The sequence below is a fragment of the Hoplias malabaricus genome, chromosome 1 (genome assembly GCF_029633855.1).
Source record: "Hoplias malabaricus isolate fHopMal1 chromosome 1, fHopMal1.hap1, whole genome shotgun sequence".
Classification (NCBI taxonomy): Eukaryota; Metazoa; Chordata; class Actinopteri; order Characiformes; family Erythrinidae; genus Hoplias; species Hoplias malabaricus.
The window spans coordinates 67,206,463-67,231,826 of record NC_089800.1 but is presented as its reverse complement, the minus strand read 5'-3'; the positions used below and the strand labels follow the sequence as shown (position 1 = coordinate 67,231,826).

The 25,364-nt window shown below is 39.9% G+C and overlaps 1 protein-coding gene across 5 annotated transcripts in view; it reads left to right on the top strand.

The window, feature by feature from the left end:
* Positions 1-25,364, top strand: part of arhgef10 (Rho guanine nucleotide exchange factor (GEF) 10) — an 85,230-nt gene that overhangs the window by 15,297 nt on the left and 44,569 nt on the right. For 4 of the 5 annotated variants that reach the window (XM_066671458.1, XM_066671465.1, XM_066671451.1 and 1 more), the window contains exons 3-18: positions 3,320-3,724; positions 6,714-6,980; positions 8,068-8,104; positions 8,656-8,744; positions 11,392-11,448; positions 14,303-14,490; positions 15,949-16,065; positions 18,264-18,375; positions 18,695-18,807; positions 18,904-18,981; positions 19,410-19,589; positions 19,698-19,814; positions 19,930-20,022; positions 21,163-21,333; positions 22,649-22,794; positions 23,049-23,236. In XM_066671458.1, coding sequence (XP_066527555.1) covers positions 3,320-3,724; positions 6,714-6,980; positions 8,068-8,104; positions 8,656-8,744; positions 11,392-11,448; positions 14,303-14,490; positions 15,949-16,065; positions 18,264-18,375; positions 18,695-18,807; positions 18,904-18,981; positions 19,410-19,589; positions 19,698-19,814; positions 19,930-20,022; positions 21,163-21,333; positions 22,649-22,794; positions 23,049-23,236 — 2,358 coding nt within the window. The remainder of the gene's footprint in view (positions 1-3,319; positions 3,725-6,713; positions 6,981-8,067; positions 8,105-8,655; positions 8,745-11,391; positions 11,449-14,302; positions 14,491-15,948; positions 16,066-18,263; positions 18,376-18,694; positions 18,808-18,903; positions 18,982-19,409; positions 19,590-19,697; positions 19,815-19,929; positions 20,023-21,162; positions 21,334-22,648; positions 22,795-23,048; positions 23,237-25,364) is intronic. The other variant, XM_066671473.1, reaches the window with a different exon arrangement.

The window sequence follows — 25,364 nt, the reverse complement described above, 5'->3', positions numbered from 1 at the left end:
AGAGGAAGAATTACAATAATATTTCCCACCCAACATTCTCTGTTTTGTGAATCTTAAACCCATACACAGGCCAAGCTTTACTCGACTGTTTCCATCTTGTCCCTGATCAGTTTGGGATTCCCCTTCGACAGCAGGGCTTTGGTGGGTGGAAACTCGTCCCTGTTCCTGCTCCAGCTCCATTTCCTGGCAGCCTAGTTTTCTTTCCTTCCACCCCACACCTCACTTCTGCCTCTGGATACGCTCCCTCCAAGGATAACCATTTAATCTGTTGTTGTTTGTCATTAATTGGCTATTAGCCACTGACTACATTTGTCTACATTGGAGCATTTCCACTTAAAAATAAATTAATTTGACTATGTATGATTTAAAATGTCTTGTACACTGCCGAATCAGCTGATGTAGGAGTTCTTTATAAAGTTAAGACTTCCACACAAAGCAGTCATTAAATAAACTACCACTAAATCTGAGCCTACAGCTCTGACATTGAAATACATATTTCAAGCTTTATGCAGCAGTAGAATAACAGTTTTTTTCTATGAGATGTTATTTTTCTCTTGCGACAGGAATCCAGTTTCTTTCAATTTACAAACAAATCTTACATGGTGCAGCTTAAGTGCATAGATTCCTGTCATTTTTACAGACACAAAAAAAAAATGACTTAATGCGTAGTGAAATGTTCTATCTCTGATTTGTGCGGTACATTTTATATAAGAATGTGTGCAACAATGATACGATATGACAAAAATATAACTTTTCAAAGGGTCCTTTGTGCGATTCCAGGGCAGGAGCTTTACTTCATCCGGTGTTCTGTCTCCTCCAAACAGCTTTGAGGATTTGCAGAGGATAAGACCGGATTGATAAAAACCTGATTCTTAGCCACTTAGACTAAATAAAGTATTAAATATTTAGCCTGAGATTGTATTGTAACAATTTTACTATTTACTGTTCTACTGAATTTAAACTTCAAGGTGCTGGTTTATTACTGTGATACAGATGTTTGACCCAGAAACATGGATCCACCCTTCAAATTACAGACATACTTTTTTTTTTTTTTAAGCTTCCAGAAGGGTGGTCCTCACAGCCAAAGATAAGTGGTTTCAAAAATAGCTGTTGGCCAGGAGTTTGCGCGGGTGGCAAACAGTCTTAACCTCAGCTTCACTCCAAGTGATTCCAAGAATAAAGAACAACTGGAAACTTGCACATTCTTTCCTCCAATTGTCCTTTAAGCTTCTTTCAGTTGAGTTGTTGCTTAGTTTATCAGTTTATCTATGGAGGGTCATTGGTAGAGTGCAAGGAAGCTAGAGTTGGAAATAAATATATGAATATACTTCAACGTGCTCTTATATACAGTGTTATTTAGTTTCAAGTAAAAAAAAAAAACAGAAAAACATTTATTTTTGCTACATTCATTTCACACAAGCCTCAACAACATTTATTGAACAGCATGGATGGTCGGATGCACCGGTGGAGGGATTTATGAAGGGTCGATATCTATCTAGTTGTTCAGCCCTATGTAGAGAAACACAGAAGACATCCAGTGCGAGGGAGACCATTTATTGGGCTTAGGAGCACCCACACACCATTCCATTCAGTACAATCCAGAATAGCTGCAGAAGGCAAAGCAAAACAAGCTACAACCCAGTGCTAACCAGCAGTGTGCTTCTTTCCGTGTTTCTCTTAACTCCCCCTCCCCCTACACTACAGTTAACCCAAACAATTAACCCAAAGTCTCTTAAAGTGACCGTTACAAACATGAAATAATATTTCATTTCTGGGTTTGTACACTGCCTTTTAGTAAAGGGAACATATGAAACAATCACTTGTTCAGTGTAGTATTTTAACTGCAAAATTAAACAAAGCTGTCAATTGTTTTTTTGTTAGTTTGTTTTGTTTTTATTTTTTGTTGTTGTTTGCCAGACCGCCTACCAGGCCAGCCTAGAAGAGGCATTTTCACTTACAGACTGACTGACTGACCCTTAATGATGAAATGCAAGTAGAAGCTGTTAGTTTAGCCATATTTGACAGAGAGAACTTAAGGTGGTGCTGCTACATCGTCTGTTATTAGTTCAGTTGTTCCCAGCTGGAACCAAAGAAGAATAGGTTCTTCAGCACAAACTATGGCTGCATAATAGGATGTAAGACAGGAACACACTCTCTGTGTGTGTTTCTGGGGCTGTGTTTGGCGTGACACCTTGGGCGTTGGTCAGTGCCTCAGCTCGGCATTGGTTAGTTCACAAGCTCAGCAGGACGGCTCAGAACTCTGCAACGTTACACACGTATTGTATCTCACAGTGAGAGGAGGACTGCTGAATTTCTTATTTCACATGAGTGTGTGTTTGAAATATCATAAAGGAGACTGGTGGGGAGACATTTTGTGGCGTTAGTGTGTTTATAAAAATCCATAGAGCTGCTCATAGCCACATTAAACTTCACATGCTTTAACCTGTTACATGGAATAAATAAATGATTATTATTAAAATCAACAAAATTCTTTGATCTTTGATGGTAGATCATCTAGTTTTTATTTTCAAATAAAACAAACAATAAAAAGACTGATGCCTGTGTTATATTATGAACACAACTCTGTGCTCCTTTTTCCTTTCTGCATTTATTAGTTCTGCCCTCTATATATTCCGTACAACACAGTCACAATAAAAACCACATGTAACAAAGACATTGATATGAAGCATGAAAACTTCTCCAGACCTTCCAATGACAAGGGTTTGTATTTTGGGCTTTCCTGTTTTTGAAATGCCAGCAACACCACTGTGACAATGGCTATATGAGTAATAGAGTTCTGACAAAACTAGCTTTGCCTTGTTTTTGCTCTTGTTTTTTTGTGAAGGTGTAACTCTGTCATCAAGGGATAAAATTATTTGTTCAGATTTTTGTGCTGCATCACTTCATCTGCAGACACTTCAGAATTGCCCCACCTCCAAGTCTCTCCAATCACAGCACTGGCCCAGCGTTTATGTGAGAAGCACAATGAGCGCCGAGAAAGAAGAGTACTGACTAAATATGAAAAAAAAACAGAAAAAGGAAAAAGAGAACAGAGTGAAAACGACTAAACCCAGAGCTTCTTTTTCTCGCGCTGAACTGAGCTGTGGCTCATTCTTATTTAAAAGAAACCGATGCTGAAACTGGTCATTCTCAACAGGGCTGTTAAGCCAGAGGGAGAACACAGCTGAAAACATAGAAACACTAAGTAATGTTGGAGGCTGCTTTGGTGAGACAGGTCTGGCACTGTTGTTAGGAGTTTCCTTTTTGTTTCTGTGTGACTGTATATCATATCAGACTGTCTCTCTCCCCCTCTCTGCAGTGCTAGATGAGGAAGAGGAGGGTGAGCAGTTTGAGTTTGATGACAGCTGTGATGAAGCTCCTGAGGCTGATCGTCCTCCCCCGGTTCCTGTGCAGGACTACAATGCTCCAGTTCACTGTGAGGCAGCAGCAACAGCTGGACCTGTTGTCGTACCTGTCTCAGTGGAGGCATCTGGTCCAGGCAACCAGAATAATCTCAGCCCTTTTAACTCAGACAATGCTGAGGCTGATCTACCCCCACCACCTGAGGACTTTGCCTCTCTCAATGCCCCTTTTATGCCACCAAGTGACCTACCTGCCCTGCCCGAAGAGGACCGGGGTTTGGAGGGATCGGTAGCTGCTGGAGGGATGGATAATGACCTGCCTCCACCTCCAGAGGACGCCACAGCACCAGCTGCTGAAACTGGTAAGACTAGGAAACTGATAAGATATGTAAATCCTTGTAATTGCTCTGGAGAATGTTGGCAATACAAGTGAGAATATTTTCAAATAAAGAAATAGAGGGAAATTGTTTTTGTTTGATTCTAGGGTTTTTTACACTCAGGCTTGCATGAAAAATAAAGGAAAACATTGTTATTCTGGAAATTAAAGGTTTTGTTCCACATGAGCTATATTGTCTTTCTTTGTTGGCAGTGTTTTAATATAGAAAAAAACTAACCAAAGTAAGGAACAGCCTCCCAGCAGCACATTGACAGCCCAATCTCACCCCTCTGTTCTGATGTCACTCCTCAAAGACCCTTAAAACCCTGGGAGTTGAAATCAGGATGGAGGGGTGAGATTGGGCATCACACTGTGGCTCTGTGAACATGCCATGTTTCCTCTGATATAAAAAACCCACATTACTTGCGGCTGCTGGGAGACTATAAAGGCTGTATAGGTCATGTTGGAACAAAACACCACACCCGAGCTCCTGAACACTGAGGAGTAAACTAATGGGCTACTGCAGATTCATCTTGTAAACACATGCAGGGCTGTAGTAAGGTGCTGATTTAGTCATTTTGTTTCAATTTTAATGAGAAACAAGATGTTGCATGCAAAAAAGAATGCTTTTGGGCTAGAATTACAAAATTGTCTCCCCTTTCCTGGAAAGGCATTAAGCCTGTGACCTTCTTTCAACTGAAAATCAGATTTCATAATTCTGTACTGAACAAAAATATAAACACAACACTTTTGTTTTTGCTCTCATTAGGGTTGGGAGGTATAACAATAACACCGTATACCACGGTATTTTAAAATGTGGACAGTATCTTAAAATGAGGGCCGTATTTATGACGTGTGTGTGGTGTGTCAAATTGTCTCTTTAAAAGTCGGCTAAAATGATCATGTGCATTTAAGAGAGCCTCGGGGAGGGGGCGCTGTGGGAGCTCAATGGCCTGCTGATGTCATGGTCTGAAAACGGGGGGGGGGAAAAACAAGCCCAGTAGCCCACAGCAGTTGTAAGTTTAGTGCTGAGTTTGGGTTAAAAGAGGAAGTAATCAGGTTGTAAACAGACATAATTCTCAGAAAATCCTCCACTCAACTTTGTGCTCACAGGTAAATGGCTTTATCCTCTAAATATGTGTTTTGAGCCTCAGTTCACTGAAAAATCTGCTGTGATGTGCTAAACCACAAGTGCCTGTTTGTGCCAGCTGTGTTTCAGTGTACACCGTCTTATTTTAAGTTTACATCTAACTTTTCTCTTCCTTCAGCACCAGTTGCTGAAATGTGCTCTCCCAGAAACAGGTTTTTATCGTGAACACGTGTCTGTGTGCACTGTCGGGCTGTTTAGCTAAATTCACTCGACTTTGTGCTCAAAGATATGAGGCTCAGCGCAGCCCGACAGAGCACCCCCTCCCCACGGTAACAGCGTATGGAGACTCAGCGAATTGAGGCTCAAAACACACATTTAGAACATAAAGCCATATACCTGTGATCAAAGTCAGGTGAAGGATTTTCTGAGAATTATGTCTGTTTACAACTTAATTCCTTTCTCTTTTAACCCAATCTCGGCACTAAACTTATAACTGCGGTGGGCTACTGGGCTTGTGCTTTTCTCCACCCTTTTTCAGACCGTGACATCAGCAGCCCTTGAGCTCCTTTTAGGCCTTTAGGCTCATTTTAGCCGACTTTTAAAGACACAACCGAAATTTGACACACCACACACACGTCATAAATACCGCCCGCTTTATAATATACCATCCACATTTTAAAATACCGTGGTATACGGTGTACCATTATACCGCCCAACCCTTGCTACTCAATTCACAACATTGACACGACATCATACACGCAGTCTGCCATCTGCCCTGTACAGTGAAAACCAGGATTCATCCATGAAGGAAACACCTCTCCAATGTGCCATACACCATTGAATGTGAGCATTTGCCCCCCTCAAGTCGGTTACAATGCAAACTGTAGTCAGGTGTAGACCCGGTTGAGGATGACGAGCATGCAGATGAGTTTCCCTGAGATGATTTCTGACAGTGTGTGCAGTTTGTTAGACGTGGTCTGCGGTTGTGAGGCCGGTTGTACTGCCTGAAAATTCCCTGAAACGACTTTGGATACGGCTTATGGACATTCAGTTCACAGGGAACTGCTCTGGTGGACATTCCTGCAGTCAGCACGCCAATTGACCACACCCTCAAAACCTCCAACATCTGTGGCATTGTGCTTTGTGATAAAACTGCACATTATGAGTGGCCTTTTATTGTGGCCAGCCTAAGGCACACCTGTGAAACAATCATGTCGTCTAATCAGCATCTTGATGTGCTACACCTGTGAGGTGCATGCATTATCTCGACAAGGGAGAAGTGCTCATTAACACAGATTTAAACAAAATGTTATATATATTCATTCAATCATTCATTCATTATCTGTAACTGCTTATCCAATTCAGGGTCGCGGTGGGTCCAGAGCCTACCTGGAATCATTGGGCGCAAGGCAGGAATGCACCCTGGAGGGGGCGCTAGTCCTTCACAGGGCATCACACACACCTATGGACACTTTTGAGTCGCCAACCTACCAACGTGTGTTTTTGGATTGTGGGAGGAAACCGGAGCACCCGGAGGAAACCCACGAGGACATGGGGAGGACACACCAACTCCTCACAGACAGTCACCCGGAGCGGGAATCAAACCCACAACCTCCAGGTCCCTGGAGCTGTGTGACTGCGACCCTACCTGCTGCGCCACCGTGCCACCCCTGTTATATATATTGTGTTTCATTTTAACATATCGCATGTTTTACTTAAATGAACATTATTAGTCAAAATCCGGAAAGACATTTGATAAGAAGATCCCAGACTGGGGGCAGTACATTACAATGTATGTGCCTGGGTCTGGATTTTTTCGGAACCTGTTTCGGATGCCTTTTGACACACCAGCCTGTCCGGTTTTGTGCTTTATTCTGATCTCTAGGAAGCAGAACCACTGGCGTGACCCCAGTCAGCCCTTACTCTGTGATCGACATCACCCCCATCCGGCAGCAGCAGGTCCAGCCTCTGTCCTCTTCTCCATCCAGAGAGAAGGAAGGAGATTCTCAGGATTTTCCCAGCAGCCCCTCCGTGCCCTCTGGTTACTCTGTGCCTGTGCCCTGCGGGTATGCCACACCCTCCAGCGTTCCCATAATCCCCCCTGCCTACACCACCCCCGTCATCATCAGACACTGCTCCGTGGACGAGGACGGTAAGAGGGAAAATACTGTCCCCTGTTTCTCTTTTGTTCCATCACTTTCTTGTGTTGAAATTAGAGGATAAAAAGCTCACAGTCGGTGTCCTTGGCCTCTAATAACCTCTGTCTGTCTCTCCTTTTTTCCTCTTTTCTGTTATGTGACCTCTCTCTGAAGTTTTGCCACGAGGAAATGAAGGCTAAATATAGCCAGGCTTAAGCTTTGGCTGTGAGGAGGTTTTCCTGTTTTTGCCAAAGTGTTACTGGGCCTCTGGACTGAACTTTTTTTCCCCACTTGGTTTTCCACAGATTCTTCTTAAAGGAGTGATTAGTATATATAATAATAATAAATAAAACATACTTTATGTTTACATCTTCATAGGGCAACACCCAGGAGCGAGAGATTTATGTTAGTTTGATTTACCTGAAAGCATCAGTTCGTGTATCATAGAAGGGGTCCCTCATCTGCAGGTGGCCATGTTATTAAAATAGGTTTAGTTTAGATACATGATACATACAGGCCACTAGGTGTCAGTATAACATTTGTCTCTTAAAGTGAAGGAGAATCTTTTGTAGAAAATGATGGACTGCTCCTTTAAACCTTCTGCAAAAAGTCACTAGCAGTCTGACACAAGAAAGACACTATTAGACATGCATCTTGTTTGGCATTTTTGTTATTTCTGTGTAGAGTGCTTATGTCTCTTCAACAGCCTTTTGGTTTGGTGCAAAAGCTTTAGTTTGGAACGTTCCGCCGTCTCAAAATGTCACAGCGTGGTTTGCGACTGACCTTCTGACCAGGCTCTGGAATGTCTGGAATACACTTGCACAGTGTGGACAGTTATTTTGGACTCGTGTGTCCACGTTGCAGCTTTTGAATAAAGGGGAGTTATGTTCAGTAGCAATGCAGTACCTTCTTTTTAGAGGTGTAGGCTCACACACGAAACCCACAAGCTGTCTCTGGAACTGTTAATTTTATCTGGACTTTAAGTAAAGGCCCACTGCTGACTGTCCAGATGTTTCTGTACTGTCTTACTTCAAGTAGAATGTCGCCCCCAAGTGGTGTGAATTATTTAACTGTGATTTGTTGTGCTTTCCTCTGTTTTAGTGACTGTGGTGGGGACAGGGAGCACTTTGACAGACAGGTGAGAGTGAATCTGTACCTCTTTGCTCCGATGGGCAGGAGTACATTTTGTGCTCGTATTACAGTGATTGATACTGTGAGTCTGTGTAGCTGATACCATCTCATAATAAGAGAATGTGATTGCAAAACCATAAGTAAGAGGATCTTATTTTCTTGTACACAGATAAATCTGAAGAGACAAACACAACCTCCTATGGGTGCACAAACAAAACAAGTAGAAAAGCTGACTGAAAATTCAATGAAATTCACTTTAATCAGACTATTATTAGCTAGTAGCTCACAGACAAGAGATGTGCAATTAGTAATTAATTGATAAACCAGAGGAAGCTATCATCTTAAATTTTGCATAGTTATAATAGTTAATAAGCTACAAAGAAAGCAGGGTGGCTGAACTCCTCAGCATTTTATCACCATGAGGAGCAGCTTATTCACAAAATCTGAAATCTGTATGAGGCTTTTTATTGTTATGCTTGTGTCCTGTTAAATCTCCGTTATCAGCTGCTATTGTTTTCTTTCTCTGAACAGCAGTGTGTGCGTTTCGTTTCTCTGCAGTGTCTTCAGTGAAGAGTATCCAGTGATCAGGGAGGAAGATGCTTTAACAAAGTGGGTTTCGGATCCTGCCAACACGGCCTGGATGGAGAGTAAGGCTCGGTTTAAGGCCCATTTGGTTGCAATCATAGTCAGCTCTTTATTTTATCTCTGTGTTTGGGCATTTTAATCCGTATCAAATGTATCAAAACAGTCCACAAGATTAGACAAATGATGACAGCCTGTATTTGTCAGCAAGCCACTTCATTTTTATGATGCTTTATCTGACATGCAGCACATCCCTGTTGAGCTCCTGTTTGTTTTAATCAAATTTATATTTCATATTAATCAGAGTGTTGTTTGCTCATAGCTTTGTATAGAGTTCAGGCCCAGCTATAAATCAAGCAGCCTTAGTTTTCCCCTCATACATAAAATTGAACTGAGTCATATCTTAATGCATGCAGATGCTTTGTTTGGGGGGTGGGAGGAATGTGAACTTTAGACACACTTACATAATTTTGGAACAATGAATTTCTACAAACCGGGTTCCAAAAAAGTTGGGACACTAAACAAATTGTGAATAAAAACTGAATGCAATGATGTGGAAATGGCAAATGTCAATATTTTATTCGGAATAGAACATAGATGACAGATCAAAAGTTTAATCTGAGTAAATGTAACATTTTAAAAGAAAAATATGTTGATTCAAAATTTCACAGTGTCAACAGTGTCCCAAACAAGTTGGGACAAGTAGCAATAAGTGGCTGGAAAAAGGAAATTGAGCATATAACAAACAGCTGGAAGACCAGTTAACACTAATTAGGTCAATTGACAACATGATTGGGTATAAAAAGATCTTCTCAGAGTGTCAGTGTCTCTCTGAAGCCAAGATGGTAAGAGGATCACCAATTCCACCATTTTTGCGCAGAAAGATAGTGCAGCAATACCAGAATGGTGTTACCCAGTGTAAAACGACTTTTAAGTTAAAAAGACTTTTAAGTTATCATCATCAACCGTGCATAACATCATCAAAAGATTCAGAGAATCTGGAACAATTGCTGTGCGTAAGTGTCAAGGCCGTAAAACTCTACTGGATGCTCGTGATCTCCGGGCCCTTAAACGTCACTGCACCTCAAACAGGAATGCCACTGTCAAGGAAATAACAGAATGGGCTCAGGAATACTTCCAGAAAGCATTGTCAGTGAACACAATCCACCGTGCCATCCGCCGTTGCCAGCTGAAACTCTACAGTGCAAAGAGGAAGCCATTTCTAAGCAGCTCCACAAGCTCAGACGTTTGCACTGGGCCAGGGGTCTTTTAAAATGAAGTGTGGCAAAATGGAAGACTGTTCTGTGGTCAGATGAGTCACGATTTGAAGTTCTTTATGGAACACTGGGACGCCATGTCATCCAGACCAGAGAGGACAAGGATAACCCAAGTGGTTATCAACGCTCCGTTCAGAAGCCTGCATCACTGATGGTATGGGGTTGCATGAGTGCTTGTGGCATGGGCAGTTGCATGTCTGGAAAGGCACCATTAATGCAGAGAACTATGTTCAGGTTCTAGAACAACATGTGCTCCCATCTAGACGTCATCTCTTTCAGGGAAGACCCTGTATTTTTCAACAAGATAATGCCAGACCACATTCTGCAGCAATCACAACATCATGGCTACGTAGGAGAAGGATCCGGGTACTGAAATGGCCAGACTGCAGTCCAGATCTTTCACCTATAGAGAACATTTGGCGCATCATAAAGAGGAAGGTGCGACAAAGAAGGCCCAAGACGATTGAACAGTTAGAGGCCTGTATTAGACATGAATGGGAGAGCATTCCTATTTCTAAACTTGAGAAACTGGTCTCCTCTGTCCCCAGACGTCTGAGTGTTGTAAGAAGAAGGGGGGATGCCACACAGTGGTAAAAAATGGCCTTATGCCAACTTTTTTGGTATTTGTTGACGCCATGAAATTTTGAAACAACATATTTTTCCCTTAAAATGATACATTCTCTCAGTTTAAACTTTTAATCTGTGATTTGTGTTCAATTCTGAATAAAATATAAGATGTTGGCACCTCCACATCATTGCATTCAGTTTTTATTCACAATTTGTTTAGTGTCCCAACTTTTTTGGAATCTGGTTTGTACTAAATTTCTAATAATGTATCATTTTATTTATATTAAGTTACACTTAAAGTAAACTGAGTATAACAGGCATGTTGTTTTCTGCCCTCTTGAAGTATAATTTCTGAGCTGCCTGACGGAATATTGGTGATTATTAAAATTAAATACAAAGTCACAAATACAAACGAACCACCAAAGTGGTTAAAAGAATTCACTAATAAAAAAGAAGCAGTGAAACAACAACATATATGTTACAAATTGCAGTACTTGAAAATTAGAAGTATAGCACTTATATATCTATAAATATATTTGAATTGTATTAGAAGAGTAGCAAAAATAACATGAGTACATGCTATACTCAGTATATATTAAGTCTAACATAATATAGTTTAAAATACATGGCACAAATGTAGTTTTGAACAAGGACTGATATGGGTCCAAGTCCTGCTGCGTTTTCCTCTTCTTCAGAGTGAATTCCCAGACTCATTTCCTTCCTCTTTCGCTGAGGAAGTGCTTCTTTGACTGGGCTTTTCTTCAGTGTGTCCAGTCAGACTCTGCACCCACAAACACACACACACATGCACATCTTAAATTTACCAACAGAGACGGGAGCTTTTAGGACGTTTGTGTTTGGATTTCAGATCCGGATGAAGTTATTTATGATGATGTTCCTCGAGAGAATTCAGGATCCACAACAGGTCAGTGTCTCTAGTTTCCATTTCTCTCTTGATTTATCTCTCTATCTGTGGAGAAGTCCACTTCTGCATTTCGCCGATTTATTTCACATCTTGTCGTATTCAGCACCTTTTACTTTGTAATTATAACATAGACACCGTCCTACTTTATTTGTCTGAATTATTTACTGCAAAGCATTGAAAGTTATTAAGCTGTGATTAACTTTGCATAAAACATATTTTAGCACTCTTCAAAAGACCTTCAATCCAACCTAGGACTTTAATCTTAGTTGTGTTTTTATGTTGTGTTCTGTATCACAGCTTTAGATTCCTTATCTATATCAATGTTAATCACAGCTATACCTAGATTTTACACAAATATCTCACACAGCCGTTGGGAATTATTGTGACGTCAACCATTTTGACTCCTACCCTAACCACTTACCTATATACTCTTAAATGTCAAGAAGTATCTGATTTCTTCTGCATTCACAAGCTAGCAGAATCAATAAAACTCCCAAAAGCAGTTTTTGTTTTTCAGGTTCCTCCCACATTTAGTTCATAGGAAGAGGGTTTTCCAACTTGTTTTCCCAGAATATCTCATTCAAGACTTGTGTAGCAGTGCTGTATGATGTTTGCAAACATGTTAATGTTGGTCACACTTTCATTTTGACAGCAATGTACTCTTTAAATTTCTGTTTTTAAATGCCACATTTAAGAATCTGTAGCCATTATACAATACGTGAACAAAAATGCACACTTTAATATTTTATTAGGTTGAGTTAGCTTTGATTGCATGGCATTGTTTCGGCAACCTTATGCAACATCACAGCTAGGGTGGGCGATATGGCCCTAAAATAATATCATGATATTTCAGGGTATTTTGGCAATAACGGTATTCTTGGCGATACGAACAAAACACTGAAAGATACATTTATTAATTTCAAGAACACACTACTGCAACAAAATAAGTGTTGTATTAATATTATTCATTCATTCATTATCTGTAATATAATAATACATTTTTATTTGAAAGCACATTTCAAGAGACCCAAGGACACCGTACAATAGATAATAAATAAATGGTAAATGCACATACAAACATAAATAACCAGAGAGACACTGCGTCTTAATGACTCATGTAAAAAAGAATGTATGCCTTATTATGGGTAACTGTATGACGTCATTGCATAAATAAGCTACAATATCACTTCTATCATGATATAGATTTTTTTATTTTGTCATTTTAAAAATTATGGCAATATTATCACAAACTATATGATACAGCCCTAGTCACAGCATTTATATCCATTTATTTTTTGAATGAGAGATTCATGTTGAGACATAGATTCATGTTGAGACAGTGGAAGACCAAAGAAATCTTCTCCAGCACGTCCCACAGACATTCAGTAGGGTTAAGGTCAGGGTTATTTGGTGGATAATTCCCCTGTGAAAATGTTCCAAGAACCACTTTTTCACAATGAAGAATCTTCACTTTGTGATTTTGGAATATGCCTGTGCCGTCAGGGAATGAAAATCCATTGATGAAATAACACATTTCAGCATATTCAGTTACTCAACTGACTTCTTTTTATTCCCACATAACATTGCTGAGCTTGGATATGACCAAACAAAGCAATTGAAGCAATTCCATATCACCATCTGCACTGCATGATGGGTTCAAAGCTTCATGCACATTCCTAACCCTGCCGCACCCCCTTCTTACCCTGATCTGGATTCATCAGACCCCCATGACAGTTTTCCATTGCTCCACAGTCTAGTCTTTATGCTCCCAATCAAAACAAATCCCCTTTTCTGATTAGCTTCGCTAACAAATATTTTATTCCTGTGACACACAGCACTCTTTACTCCCAATCCTGGAATTTCTTCTCTAATTGTATATTTGGAAATGCTCTTTCTTTCATGATTAAACACAGCCACAAGTTCTTCACATAAGCTTTTGCAGTTTGGCTTTAAGTGTTGTTGGAATCCAAATCCAGTAATTTCATTACCCTGCTGTTTGTTTGAAGGCAGCCAAAAATGGGAAACATAATATCTTTTTAACAACCAGGATAAAGGACAGGGATACATCTTCCAATATTGTTGTTTAAGAAATGTGAAGCTACTCTCTGCATCAGTTAGGGTTATAATAATTACCGGCTATTTTATTTTGGCCAGGCAGTGAAGGGAGCCCCAAACATAAAACTAAGAAAGCAGAAAATGGATACAGATTAAACTGTAAATATACACAGTGAAACCATTTGTGAAACTACAAATGAAACCTTATGGGTGTTGACATTTATTTAGTCAGCATTTAGCTGTATTAGAGGTCATGTGATTTGTGAGTGTTGAAATTAAATATTCTATTTATAATATTCCAGTAAATCGTTCAGTGCTTAGTTTCAATTTCTTAAAATATAACGTGAGTAGCTGCAAGCATGACAGGAAATTTATGACTTCTATAAGACAAGGTTAGCTCTCTAACTTATCCCCATGTACTTTATTCCTATTTCAAGATTTTAACTTAATCTTTTATCTGCCAAAGCAACAATCAGTCCTTGTCTTCAGTGATTTTTTTTTTCTTCAATTTGTTGAAGTACTGTTAAACACACACACACACAGAGATAATATCAGAATTAATCCTGTTTTACATCCCCATGTAGGGGGTCTAATCTATGGAGCACAATCTGGTTCATTCAGGGTCATCTGAGCAATTTGAGCATATTATGTGACTTATGTGACCTCTAATAAAAAAAAAAAAGGTAAAATAATGAATAATCACTTTCAAAAATGATGCCTGCAATGTTTGTGGTAAATTGACTTATTGCTTCTCTAATAATTGGGTTAATTAAAATGCATGTATAAATAAATCTGTCAGACCCAGATGAGATGATCTACGATGACGTGGAGCTGGGGGAGGAGGGTGGCAGCAGTTCCCTGGACAATGGCTGGAGCTCCAGTGAGTTTGAGAGTTATGAAGAAACAAGTGATGCTGAGAATGGTCACTTGGAGAACGGCCTGCCAAGTGCTTTCGTCCGCGGGCGGCCACCCAGCAAGAAAACACACGTGTGTATTCTGTTTTACTGCTTGTTTTACTGCACACAATTCTCAGTGGCACTGGCCACATTGGGACTTGGGAGTGAAACCGTTTTAGTTTCTGCATTACATAGACACTTTGTCTATAAGTGACCACTGACACCATGCATTACCCTAAACCCTATGTGAGCTGCATTAGCAGAACCACAACAGGTGAGATAATATCATTTATCAGGATGTGGCTGAAATGTTTGTAAATGCCCCTAACAGAGATTGAAATTTCGGTTTGTGGATAGAAACCTTTAACTGAGCATAAGCAGCTTGTAGAACCTCAGTAGAAAAACTTGAAATTAAGTGCTTCATTACACAACGCTCACTACGCTTAATGCCAAGTGTTGGCTAGTGGGGTTGAAAACTTCTTCGCTATTGGGCTGTGTTGCAGTGTAATTTAATTCTCTGGACTTATGGAGCACCATCCAATACCTCAGGGGTGAGTTAGAGTGGTGTTTATGATCAAAAATCATTATCCTATGCCGTCAAATTCTCACAAAATGTTCCAACGTCGAGTGTAAAACCTTAGTGGAGCATAGGCTTTCTTTGTTGCCAATGGGGAACAAACTCAGTATGAATATTATTAATGCTGTACTTTTTATGTAATATTATTCTAAATATTATAAGTAATTACGTTAAATATTCGCATATCTGTTTGCTAACCAAATATAAAAACGTTAAGTTCAGAGTTAAGAACAAATACTGGGTGAGTAGGTGTCCAAAATCCATATAGGGTATATTTACAGTCTCCGTTTGTCCATAATTAGATCAGACCTCTAGATGATTTATTTGGTTTTCCCACTGCTATGGAGCTGGTGTAGAGATTAGAAAGTGGTTTATGACAGGTTCAGGAAGTTGACACAAGGAATTTTTGAAGTCTTGACACAGCAGTGCTTTGCTTTCTGTTCTTTTTCAGGGATGTGTGTGTGTATTTGTGTTCGCACATGTTTCAGTTGTATACAAGTGATGACCATGGATGAGTCATTGGCTATGTTTACATTTAAATAAAACACATTAATAAATGTGATTTTAATTGCTCTAAAATACTGTCAGGCTCAAGAAACTATACCTCGCATGTTTTTATTAACTAATTTTTAAGTCTTTTAAGAAACGTAACCTTCTCTTTTGACACAAAACAGGTACCTGCAGTACCCGCCTATTAAGTGGCTTGTGCAATTGTGTAGAATTTAAATTCAGATTGCTCTCGGACCATTGACTCTATTCTGAGTGAGATGTAAAAATGATCATAATGTACTCCAATGGTCATACTGTTTACAGATTGTCAGGACGCCTGTATGTAAACGTAGCCAGTAGGTGTGTGTGTGTGTATGTGTAATATATATATATGTGTGTGTGTGTGTGTGTGTATATATGTATGTGTGTGTGTGTTAATTATTGGAGCATGTGTGAGGTAACTGCTGCTGTGCCTCTGTGCAGCTCTCTCAAGATCTGACGCGTTTGAAAGAGCACTATGAGAAAAAGGTGAGGGATCTTATGGCAAACGCAGTGGGGACAGTAGAACTCCAGCAGCTCAGACACAAACATGAACAGAAGGTAAAAACCCTGGAGTCTGTCCCACCAGCTTCAACCATCCATCTATCCGTCCAGGTTTTCCTTTCCCTGCTTAAAACCATAGTTCAGGAGAGATTTCAAATTTTCCCTGATCCCAAATGTAGTCAATGAAGGCATGTTTGGTGTCTGACAATGGGAATTAAACTGATCAATGAAACATTTTATTTAATTTATTATTTTTTTATTCAATACCTTTTTTTTATTTACTTTTTTTTTTATTTGTGGACGAGGCACAGAAACATCTTAATCTGGCCCTGTTAGGACCCCTTTCCACACAAATGGAGACTTTATACTGAATGTTACTGTAATATACCCATAAATTAACTACTAAACAAACTATTATTGATCATTATTATCTGATGCTTCTGTGTCATTGTGCATTTTTACAGGTGGCTTTAGCGTTTTTGAGGCTAATGTCACTAACATGCGCTGGCTTATATCATGCAAATTAGCTTCATAAAAACATTAATTATCACACACCTGCTTAAAACTCTATCCAGTTTATGTCGGATCATGATCTATAAACGTGTATACACTCTTAAAAATAAGGGTGCTACAAAGGGTTCCTTGAGCGTTGCCATAGAAGAACCACTTTTGGTTCCATAAAGAACCGTTTTTGCAGAAACCTTTAATTGAGTAAAGAACGTTGCAGCTGATGGACTACATCTGGGAAAGGAAGTTGTTCCCTGAACTGTTGTTTCAAGTCTGGTGGTGGTGGGTCCCCATTTTGTTCACCTCATTCATCTGTAACCTGTAGTATCCATGCCTCCTAGCTCATAGTAACAGCAGTGTAAGCATGCTAGTGTTAGGGTCTGCGTGTATGTGTGTGTCTGTGTTTGATGTGGTGGACATGGTCCTTGTCGTTCTCAGCTTGTCTGTTGTCGCTTTGCATGTCTTTTAAATGTTTCCAGTGACTGAAACCCATGGTGTACACTATAACACTTACTGCCTGCTCCAGCAGTTTACCGATCATCTAATACCTAAAGGAATATGATTCGAATACGTTGTAAACATCCCTGTGGTGAGTACATCCAGGAAAGCCTTTTGGAATATTGCAGTCAAATGGCTGTAAACCTGTAGCCCACAGCCAAGGAGATGGTGTGATAAACACTGATCAGAATCCAAAAGGACGGAGAGATAAGTAACTTTCCTGGAGATTTATAGTTGTCATGGAAGACTGAGCTGCTGTTGCAGTCACTCTTTCTCTTGTTTAATGTGCTTTTTCAATCTATGTCTGTGTCTTCTGGTGGAGGAGTTCACGTTTTTACGCAGGGTTTCTCAACTTCTGTTCTTTAATCCACACACGCACAGCTTTATGATTTCCTGCTGGAACCTCTCTGCTAAAGCCTGAGCAGACTGAGCTGTCAGGTTACTAATGACATTGGTCATCACCATTTAATATGGACACAGTCAATTTGTTAGAAATTTTAGTTTTATTTGAACAGTGCTTTGCTGAACAAACCCCTAAAACCCAGTCTTTAATACAGTATAAGAAGTGCTTCCAAATAATGAATGGCTTTCTTCACATTGTAGTTGCATTTATATTTAGCTTAAAATAAACCATGTCTATTTATTATTATTATCCATCCATCCATTATCTGTAACCGCTTATTATTATTATTATTATTATTATTTTTATTATTATTATTGCTTTACAGATGTTAATACAGGCTTATATAATTTGAACAAAAGACTTGATCCTGGGCTAAAGACATGGAAAACATGAAACTGTGAAGTTCGGGTGGACCTGTAGAACTGGATTTACATGTCCTTCAGTGTGGGTCACAGCTCTGCAGTGTAATACACAAGAGTTTTCTTTCTCCGTGCGTTTTTAGATCAATCTCCGCTTTGAACCAAACGGTCTTAGCAAAAATCATATTTCTTTACTCCCTGGTAATATCTCCATCTAGATTGGGAGTCACAAAAAAAAAAAAAAACTGATGTGGGCTCTTCAGTGTACTCCTCCAGTTGTGTTTGGCTTGTCTAACCCTCCCAGCTTTGAGTGTCTGGTTCAAATGAAGAAGGCATCTTAATACATCAAAGAAAAAGAGTCAAAGGAAAATAAATGCTGCGGCCCACAGTCAGAATTAATGCAGTAACAAGACTAATGGAACCCAGTGTGACCCTCGTGCACTAACTCCAGGCTGAGGGACTGATGTATATTCATTTCTATGGAACAGATGCAAAAGCTGGTGAAGGCAGCTAAGCACGGGACCAAAGACGGCCTGGAGAAAACCAAAGCCGCGGTGAAGAAGGGAAAGTCCTTCATTCGGACCAAGTCCTTCTGCAATGGTAGGAGTTCTGCAGAACAGTTTCTTTGTTTTATACTCTCCTTTCAGCTCCTGCTCCAAAACATTTCTCACCTCTGCAAAAATGAAGCCGGAGCTCACTGATAAACCGGTAAAATAAAAGAACCGACTGATTTGAATCCAGTTCCACTTTGTTTGTAGCATCATTTCGGAGCTTCTTGAAACTTCCACACTTTCATAAATGATGTCAGTGAAATTTGGTTTGTTGATTGGTAAAATCTGAAATAAAGATTTAGATAGGAAACTCACACTCCTGAACTGAAGTGAACTGTATCTTTTAACTCACCTGTCTGCTGTGATAGAGAGGAAGACGTCATGTTTTGAAGAAGAGGAGTCTGAGCTCTTTATTGAAGTGGAGTGTTTTAATGTGGAGCCTGTGCTAGGACCTGCCCCTGAGGGCCTTTCTCAACAAGAGGTACACACACACACACTGCTGAATGAACAGATTTTTGCTTTTTCATGGACCTATTTATAAGAATGGTTTTTCTGTGTTACATTTCCTTACCAACAGGTTGTGAGAAGATGTATCCTGGAGTCAATATTAGAAAGTGAGAAGAATTACCTGGAGGCACTAAAGCGTATATTAGAGGTATTTGTCTTCATTATCAACATGTAGAAAATGTGTCTAGATTTCCATGTCTCGAGCAGTGGGTATAAACTGATGAAAAACTAATTTAGACAGTTTGCAAAATATCAAGGTCCAAAATTTTATCTCAGAAGTGGGTGGTGTTTTTTGTAGTAATTTAATTAATCCCAGATATTTTCAGTGGTGTTGATGTCTTGGTTCTAGATCCAGCCTATTGTTCTATGAGCACCAACAGCCTGTTTGTTTGCCTTTTGTTTAATTTAACTAAATGCTGCTGCTGTTGGCAGTATGGTTGGGATCATTATCTTGCTGATAGTTGAGAATATTCTAGAAAATGGAATTATATTTGTTACACTAAAAAGCTTTATACTTTAGACTTTTGGCCAAAGCATCACTTTAAGTCTTCTGCTATTGTTTGGTGTCTCTTGCAGCAGTACGAGAAGCCTCTGCTGGAGATCGAGCCACGCATGTTAAGTGAAAGGAAATGTAAAATCGTGTTTTACCGTGTGCGGGAAATCCTGCAGTGTCACGCTCTCTTCCAAATCGCTCTGGCCAGCAGAGTGACCGACTGGGACAATCTACAGACAATTGGAGATGTGTTCGTGGCCTCGGTCTGTTGCATAAAACAAAAAATTATTTTTATTTGTTTTTTATTATATTTGGCCACTGTGTGCTTTTTTTAACATATATATTGCTTTATGTCTGTGTTTCATCCTCAGTTCTCCAAGTCCATGGTTCTGGATGCATACAGTGAGTATGTGAATAACTTCAGCATGGCCATGGAGGTGGTGAGAAAAGCTTGCGCATCCAAACCCTGCTTCTTGGACTTCCTCAAGGTCAGATAAACAGTGCTTAAAATTTACTTATTCTTTATTAACAGATTAAAGAGTAAAGCCTGTCAAATCACATCGAGACATTCTGTTAAAGTGACGCTTTATATCTGTCTCCCAGCAACGGCAAGAGTGCAGCCGGGACAGAGTCACTCTCTACGGGCTGATGATGAAGCCAATACAGAGATTCCCTCAGTTTATTCTACTCCTACAGGTACCTCACATCAGCCTCATTTCTGCTTACACACCAGGCTCAGTTCAATTATGACCTATTAAAGGAGCACGTCATTTTTGCCACCAAAAATTAACAAAGATATTTATAGTATGTCATCACTGACCAATGAAAAACACGTATGTTCCAAAATAATAACTTTTACAGGAGAATGATAAAAAACTTCATTACTTTCAATGGAAGTTAAGGTAAAAAAGATATTCCAAGTCATTTTGGAGCATTTCTATTGGTCCATTCATGCTGACATTTTCACACAATGTGAAGGAGAGCTGCTGTGTTCAAATATAAACAATAACTGAGTTATTCATTCATTCATTCATTATCTGTAAGCGCTTATCCAGTTCAGGGTCGCGGTGGGTCCAGAGACTACCTGGAGTCATTGGACGCAAGGCGGGAACAAGGGCAACACACACACATTCACTCACACCTACAGACTCTTTTCAGTCGCCAATCCACCTACCAACGTGTGTTTTTGGACCGTGGAAGGAAACCGGAGCACCCGGAGGAAACTCACACAGACACAGAGAGAACACACCAACTCCTCATAGACAGTCACCCGGAGCGGGACTCAAACCCACAACCTCCATGTCCCTGGAGCTGTGTATAACTGAGATATGTATATTAAAAACATGTTTTTAATTAGATATTGACGATATATAAGACTATTATTTTTACACTTTATTGTGAAGTCCATTGTGAGATGAAGAAAAACATTGCTGTGTAAATGAATGGAGCAGTATATACTCCACAGAACGGGTCCCCCACTTTAATACAACCATGTTTAAACCCGGATTAGTACAGAATCTTTGACACAGCCTGACCACTAGCTGTCAATGTAATGGCTTTTTCATAAAACGCAAAATAAGCATTGGAGACACAGTGGTTGTTCCTCTTATATGTACAGACTTTCACTTGTAAGGTCTTTTCCAGATGTGTAAGCTGATCATATCCAGCAGAGGGCGCGCATTCCTCACTTTGCACCACTGGGATTTTCATTTGTTTCAATCAGTGTGCTTTCAGAGTGTCCTGTAATGAGCTAAAACTATTACATCACCGCTCTGGGTTTATGTTTATTTCCCAAATGTAATCTCCTGCTGTGTCCACACCCCCCGCTGTGTGCAGGACATGCTGAAGAACACTCCAGTGGGTCACGCTGACAGGCTGCCTTTGCAGATGGCTCTCACTGAGCTGGAGACTCTGGCCGAGAAACTCAACGAGAAAAAGAGAGAAGCCGACCAACGCTGTGAGATCAGACACATCGCCAAGGCAATGAACGAACGCTACCTCAACAAGGTAGAGCACCCTGGGAGAGAGAGGGAAAACAGAGTCATGGAAAGCACATCTGAAACTTTTTGGATTCTGTTAGAGCTTGGTCAGACAGACAGCTCAAATCTAATTTTCTGAACCACACTGAAACCTGTAAACTGAAACATATTCTTATTCTACTGCCATTTATAATTGGAAAACGTCTTAAAGCTTCTAAATATCAAAGCATTCCATTGCCCTGCTGTCGCCCCACAGGAAAGAATAAACAGCAAACATCATTATTACACACAGAGTTAGTGCACTTTCAGGTTTGTTACAGGATCTGATTGGAATACCTCTGTTTACCAAATAATAAATAAACTAACAAACCTATTTCATTCTGAACACAATAGAGCTACATTTAGTGTTCAAATTCATTAAGGTTGTTCTAAATATTTTTACTAGTTGTCTGTTATCATTAGCCACATCATCAGTCCCAGGTAAAGCATTTCTGGATATTTTAACTCTCTGGCCTTTTTGCATGACCTATATATATTTAAATATATAATAACGTGTGTGTGTGTGTGTGTGCATTCCTGATTTTGTAATTTGATGAAGCAGAATACCCATAAAGAGCCTGACTGTTCTTAGCCCTTCTCTATCTCTAATTAATTTCTCTAATGAACCAGGATTCAGCATCAAATAAAGCCAGTGTGCAGGATTAAGAAAGCCCAAAGGATTCTTCTCTTTGCTCCTGCTGTACTAATTTTTTTTTTGGTGTGTTTAGCAGACCTGTGTGTTTTGGCTTTAACAGACGGAGATACTGCACATATTTGAGTGAATGTGTCTCTAGGGGTGTCTGGTATTCAGACATTCATCTGCTCATGTGTCCCTCATGGCCAAAACAGCTGGGCTGCTGTGTTACGTTACAATACCTCTGGCCTGAAGTGTGTGTGTGTTTGTGTGTGTGCGCGCCTGCGCAAACCTGTCTAGCATTTAAATGCATTTACAGCAAAATTGCATCTGTGCCCCACGTTAGTTTTACATTATGTATGTATTGAATCGGTTTAGTAGTTTGCTTAAGGATAAGTAAATCATGTTTAGCAGACTGAAGATTCTCCACAAGGGGGAGCTATTAGAAAATGTAGCTTTTCTGAATATCACTACAAACTAAAAAAAAAAAAAAAACACACTAGAGGTAACTCACTGACGTGTGTAGAGGTATCTTTAAAAAGTAGATCCATATTAAGTTGATGCTTTTGTTTAACCCTTTATACCACAGGCTTATTATTCAGGTTTTTACCGATTTTTGTTGTGTTTTAATGTTCACCCATTAAAACAGCATACTTTCTATGTCTCTCAGCTTCTGAGCAGTGGCAGCAGGTATCTGATCCGCTCTGATGATGTGGTTGAGACGGTGTATAATGAACGCGGTGAGATCATTAAGACGAAAGAACGACGGCTCTTCCTCCTCAACGATGTACTCATGTGTGCCACTCCCAATCTGCGGTAAGAAGTAGGAAACATGTAATCATCCTTTTCAGAAATTTATGGTTGTTATCTGATCTATTGTCTCAAAATCGCATCGACAAATCAGGGGCACTGAGTTCTACCAAGCCACAAACTGTGAAAGAAAATCCCCGTCATTTTTTGTGTTCTGACAAAAAAATGGTATTATTTTGTGTTGCTTTTTGTGTAGAGTGCGAACACTACAGAATTGTCCTATTTGTCAGAGTCTGATCTCCATGTCACTGTGTCTCCAGCTCTCCTCAGGAAGGTGTAGTGGGTGTAAGTGTAGGGGTTCCTTCAGGTCAACGGTTCCTGCTGAAATGGAGCGTTCCTCTGAGTCTGGTAGAGCTGGTGGAGTTTGGCTCCTCAGAGGAGGTCGGAGACTCCACACGATTTACGGCCCCTCACTCTGGAGAAAAAGTCATCATCAATGCAAAGCCTAGTAAGTCTATACCACATGAATTATACTCACAATCACAGTAAGTATATACAAACACATGAGTAATCATGATTCAGATAGCATAGTGATCCATGTAACACTGAAATACAGGAGTGATTCTAGAATATTTGTTGAACTGGGGCAAAAATAGAAATTAGATGGGCATAGCTTTACCCATCTTCTTGTAAATCAGTCATAGAGGCCAGTGTCTGGACCCAGTAAAACACTTCTTAAACTTCATTTCTCTGCCATGGATGAAAAATGAAGAACAAATCAAAAATATATCATTTTTTATTAATTACATTTTGTTTATTTTCACTTTCTTGAAAGAAAAAAAAACGAAAGCGTTTAGGCTAAATCTAAAAACTGCATCCATTTTGAACTCTTGCACACTGGGTGTACTGAAAGTGTGAGATGATTGTGTAAGTACTGACCTTCTGCAGTTCCCATTTTAATATGGCATTTTCTAGAACTAAACAGTAAAACAAGAGTCTTTAAAATGAACATTCTCCGGAGAGGTCACATTGGGTGGTGGTACATGGCCCTACGATTATTTTCTGTGGGCAGGAAATATTAGACTGCTTTAGTGCTGCAATAGGCCTCTTTGGTAGGTTGTTGGTTTATATATCCATTACCCTGTGCAAAAACTAGACTGGAAAGCATTAGTTCCTCAAGTTTTTGAAAGTTGCTGGGGCATTATGGGAAATGAAGTTCATGTAGTGAATTTGCGTGGCGTGTTCTGTAGTCTTGCTCAGCCATCTTGGATAAAATTGCCTTTTTTCGCTGTGATTTTAGTGGGGCACAACAACATTTTACTGGTGCACACTAAAGGCCTAATGACATCCTTGCTGCAATATAGGGGTTAACACAAGATTTTAACAGTTGACTGTTTAATACTACATAATTATGCAGTAGCCAGAGCTTTAGTAATGCTCTTATTAAACTTTGACAAGCCAGTAGTTTGCATTCAGTGACTGCTTATTTCTTTGTTATTTAGCATTAACTACAGTGAAGCAGTCATATTCCAGAGCATTTTCGTGCATTAACTGTCATAGTATAATAATCATATATTATAATATTAACAGTGTGATGAACATATAATAATTTAAAAACACAATACAATCAACAAATGAATGTGTACTAATCTGTTATGGTTAGTAAGCACTTCATAAATGCATTGTAAAAGTCCCCTGTGCTGAAGTGTTACTACAGTTAATGCATTTACACAGGACAGCACTTTAACTGATCTCCTGGAAGTTTCTGAGTGGGTTACTCTAGAACATGTCCACTCGCTCTTTGATACTGCACATTTTATTTGTTCTCCCCTAATATGTCTTCTTCCACTATGTAAGTGATACTACAATTTGGTGTCTTGGCATTAAGCCTGTGTGGTGGTTTTGTTGAAAGCTGCTTTAGGATTCTAGCTAAGGGCTGAAAAATGGCCTGATCCCGTCACTGGGAACTCTTACTTGGGAATTGTTCCTGACTGTTGTGTAAATATTGCTACAGTGTCGTATTTCCCTGCAAGGGTCTGGTGAACGGTAGGTAGATGGACTGTGCCCATAGGAGCGGAAGTATCTGCTCCTCGCTCGCTGGCTCCCAAACATCTGCATGAGTGCACATCTGTTCTGCATTCCCTTCATCTGTGCCACTGGTTTTCATTTCCTGTTCCATAGGTAAATCACTGGATGTTCCTTAGGAAGAAAATGAGCTTTAAGCACAATTCTGAAGAAAAGAAAAGGATTAGAAAAGAAGACAAGTGTACTACAGTTGGTTTTACAATGCAGACAGAAAGTGGCTAACAGTTTGCCTGAAAAAGCGCTGACCCTCATAAGTACTTATGGGTATAATCACAGAGCAGAGGTTCCTGAAGCAAGTCGCTTAAGTGGAGTAGGAGAGCAGGACTCGGGATACTTAATTACAGAGTGAGAGAGAAAGAAAAGCAGCTAGTCTCATGACTGGGCTTTCCCTGCTGCACTCTTGTGGGTTTTCTGCTTTCGCAACTGCCCCAAACAGGCCTCCCCAAGGTCTCCGCTATAGAGGAGAGTGAGGTAGCCCTATGTTGTTGTGTTTTTGTTTGTTTTTCTCCACAGATTGTGAAGAAAAAGGCATTCCAGCTTTGGCAAATATG